Source organism: Nanorana parkeri, unplaced genomic scaffold (assembly GCF_000935625.1).
Source record: "Nanorana parkeri isolate BGI_ZX_2015 unplaced genomic scaffold, ASM93562v1 scaffold29, whole genome shotgun sequence".
NCBI lineage: Eukaryota > Metazoa > Chordata > Amphibia > Anura > Dicroglossidae > Nanorana > Nanorana parkeri.
Genome location: NW_017306297.1, coordinates 1,829,924 through 1,832,898, shown reverse-complemented (window position 1 = coordinate 1,832,898; position 2,975 = coordinate 1,829,924). Strand labels below are relative to the sequence as shown.

The 2,975-nt window shown below is 41.4% G+C and overlaps 1 protein-coding gene across 1 annotated transcript in view; it reads left to right on the top strand.

The window, feature by feature from the left end:
- ATP13A3 (ATPase 13A3) overlaps positions 1-2,975 on the top strand; it is a 97,688-nt gene that overhangs the window by 77,866 nt on the left and 16,847 nt on the right. Inside the window, exons 22-23 of the mRNA XM_018567166.1 lie at positions 600-719; positions 795-874. Of these exons, the coding sequence (XP_018422668.1) occupies positions 600-719; positions 795-874 (200 nt within the window). The remainder of the gene's footprint in view (positions 1-599; positions 720-794; positions 875-2,975) is intronic.

Below are 2,975 nucleotides of genomic sequence, written 5' to 3'. Positions count from 1 at the left end.
GGATGGGGTTGTATGTTGTGTACGCGGAGGTGTGGATGGGGTTGTATGTTGTATACACGGGGGTGGGGGGGGGGGTGTTTAGGGACAACTAGAGAATGGGGAAATAAAAACGAAAAAAGAAGAAACAAAAGGCAATTCAAGTAAGTCTGGCCCTCGTAACTATAAAAAGGAAAAAACAAAGTGAACGTTTAATATTATAAGGCTGGCTGAGAAAAAGGTTATATCGTCCGTCTTTTCCACCTGTAAAAGTATGTTACGTTAGCTTCATTAAAGTTGCTCAGCAGTGTCATATATGAACATTTTGTATTTATACTCTGATGTCCCTGATGAGGCTACAGTAAGTCAGAACTACAGAATCACAATTTCAAAGGTGATGCCGCTGACAGGGTGAAGGAAGTTAGCTTTTTAAACTGTTCCTGACTTTTCCATTGTTTATCAACGTATCGTAAATGAGAACAATTTTTTTATTGCACCATAGCCACCAATATATTATATACAAACTTTGATTCTCGGAGCATGTGGGATGCAAACAATTCACATTTGCTATTTAGTGATTGTTGATGTGATCATTTCAAGGCTTCTTTCTCCTTTGTCCTCAGGCAGAAAAGAAAGCAGCAGATGACAGTCTGGATGAGAATCTGACGGTCGATTACCATTTTGCAATGAATGGGAAATCATTTTCAGTTATTCTGGATCATTTTCAGGACTTGCTTCCAAAGGTCCGGCAAATGTAATATTCATAGCGTGGAGTCAGCTGTATGTATAGTTTTCCTAATTGTTTCATGTCATTCTAGCTGGTGTTACATGGTACAGTGTTTGCCAGGATGGCTCCTGATCAGAAGACACAGCTGGTGGAGGAATTGCAGAATGTCGAGTAAGTAGTCCATCCCAGTCAACTTCTATCATTGCTTACTCATTGCAAATGATAGCCAAGTGATGTTTACTGTATGTGGATCCTCTGATAGGCAATACTTGGTTAGGATTAACATAAGATCATATCTGCAAACTTTGTAAGCTCCTTTCAGAAGTGTACTACAGTCATGTGAAAAAGAAAGTACACCCTCTTTGAATTCTATGGTTTTAAGTATCGGGACATAATAAAAATCATCTGGTCCTTCGCAGGTCTTAAAGCAGAACTCCGGGTAACATTTTTCTTAACTCTTACAGTGGGGCTACCCCTGTGCTGAAAGGGTTAAGCACTTGTTTTGTTTTTGTCTACGTTCAAAAACAGCAAAGTTATACTCACCTGATCCTCAGAGCCAGCTTCCTCTTAGACGATCCCTTCCACCTTGATCCCCTTCTGCTGCAGCGCTCTAAGGTCTCTCAGTCATCATGTTCTATACACTATGTATAGGATGTAAGGGGGCGCTGAGGCAAATAGCATCACTGAAGCAGAGGAGGAGACAGGCACGATGGAGTGCTGGACAGTTCAGAGGATCGGGGGAGTATAATTTTAGTTTTTGAACCTAGACGAAATCAAGCATTTAACCCTTGCATGTTTGGGGGTAGCCCTACTGCAAGGGTTAAGAAAAAATGTATATCTGGAGTTTTCCAAAATGTAAAATTGGGTAAATACAACCTCAGATGAACAACACATGGCATATTACACAGTGTCATGATTTATTTTACAAACGTTAAGCCAAAAAGAAGTCATGTGTGAAGAACTAAGTACACATTATGATTCAATAGCTTGTAGAACCACCTTTAGCAGCAATACCTTGAAGTAATTGTTTGCTGTATGATTTGCCAGTCTCTCACATCCTTGTGGAGGAATTTTGCTCCCCCCCACCCCTTTACAACGTTGCTTTAGTTCATTGTGGATTGGGGGCATTTGTTTTTACACGGCTCTCTTAAAGTCTCACCGCAGCATTTCAATCGGGTTGAGGTCTGGACTTTGACTGGGCCATTACAACACCTTGGTTCTTTTCTTTTTCAGCCATTCTGTGTAGATTTGCTGGTGTGCTTGGGATCATTGTCCTTTTGAATGGCCAAGTTTTGGCCACCTTTTAGCTGTTAGACAGATGGCAGTAACGGTATACTTAGTTTTTCACACATGGCTTCTCCATTTTGGCTTTGACACGGTGTAATCTGTCATGTTTTCTTGGCCATCAGAGGTTGTATGTTGCTCATTTTAAGACCTGCTAAGGGCCAGATGATTTTTATTATGCCCTTATACTTTAAACTAGTGATGTCCCGATACCACTTTAAGACCAAGTACAAGTACTTGCCTTTAGGTACTTGCAGATACCAATTACCGATTCTTTTTCTTAAAGGGACATGTGACATTTTTTCTAAAACAACACAGGCTACTGATTTTAGGTCAGTTTCTAACCAGGGCTAAATACAAATGTCCCCAAAGCAGAATACAGATGTCCGCAGAGCAGAATACATCCCAGCAGAGCACAATAGATTCCATAGATTGTATTACAGCAGCACAATAAATCCCACAGCAGCTGCACAATAGATCCCATGGCAGCACAATACAAACCACCAGAGCAGAAGGCTGCAATCTTAATTGGGTGGCATGTGGATCTCTGCTGGACTCAGTTGATTGGATGGGTGTCGGTGTCCGGGGCTGTGCTATGCTGTGTGTGGGGCTGTCCATGGCTGTGCCAGGAAGGAGGAGCAGGGGGTATAGAAATGGACAGGCACTGCCAGGGACAGCTACTGCCAGGTCCGCAGCATGCTGCTAAGGTCCCCACAAGGGCAGGAATTCGGCAGCCGCTGCGGTTTGAAAATGTAAGGGGCCGGTAACCTGTCTTAAGAATCGGGGCATTTTCATGAGTACAAGTACTTGTGGAAATGCCTACATTAAACCATATAATTCAAAGGAGGTGTACTTTCTTTTTCACAGCACTGTAAATGTTTTATGTATGTAAAAAAAAAATTAAATGACCATTTTTGTATAAGACCAGGCATACACATTTTCAGTGAAGATTTTTGTTAAAAATATACTTTCAGTATTTTGTCTTTGC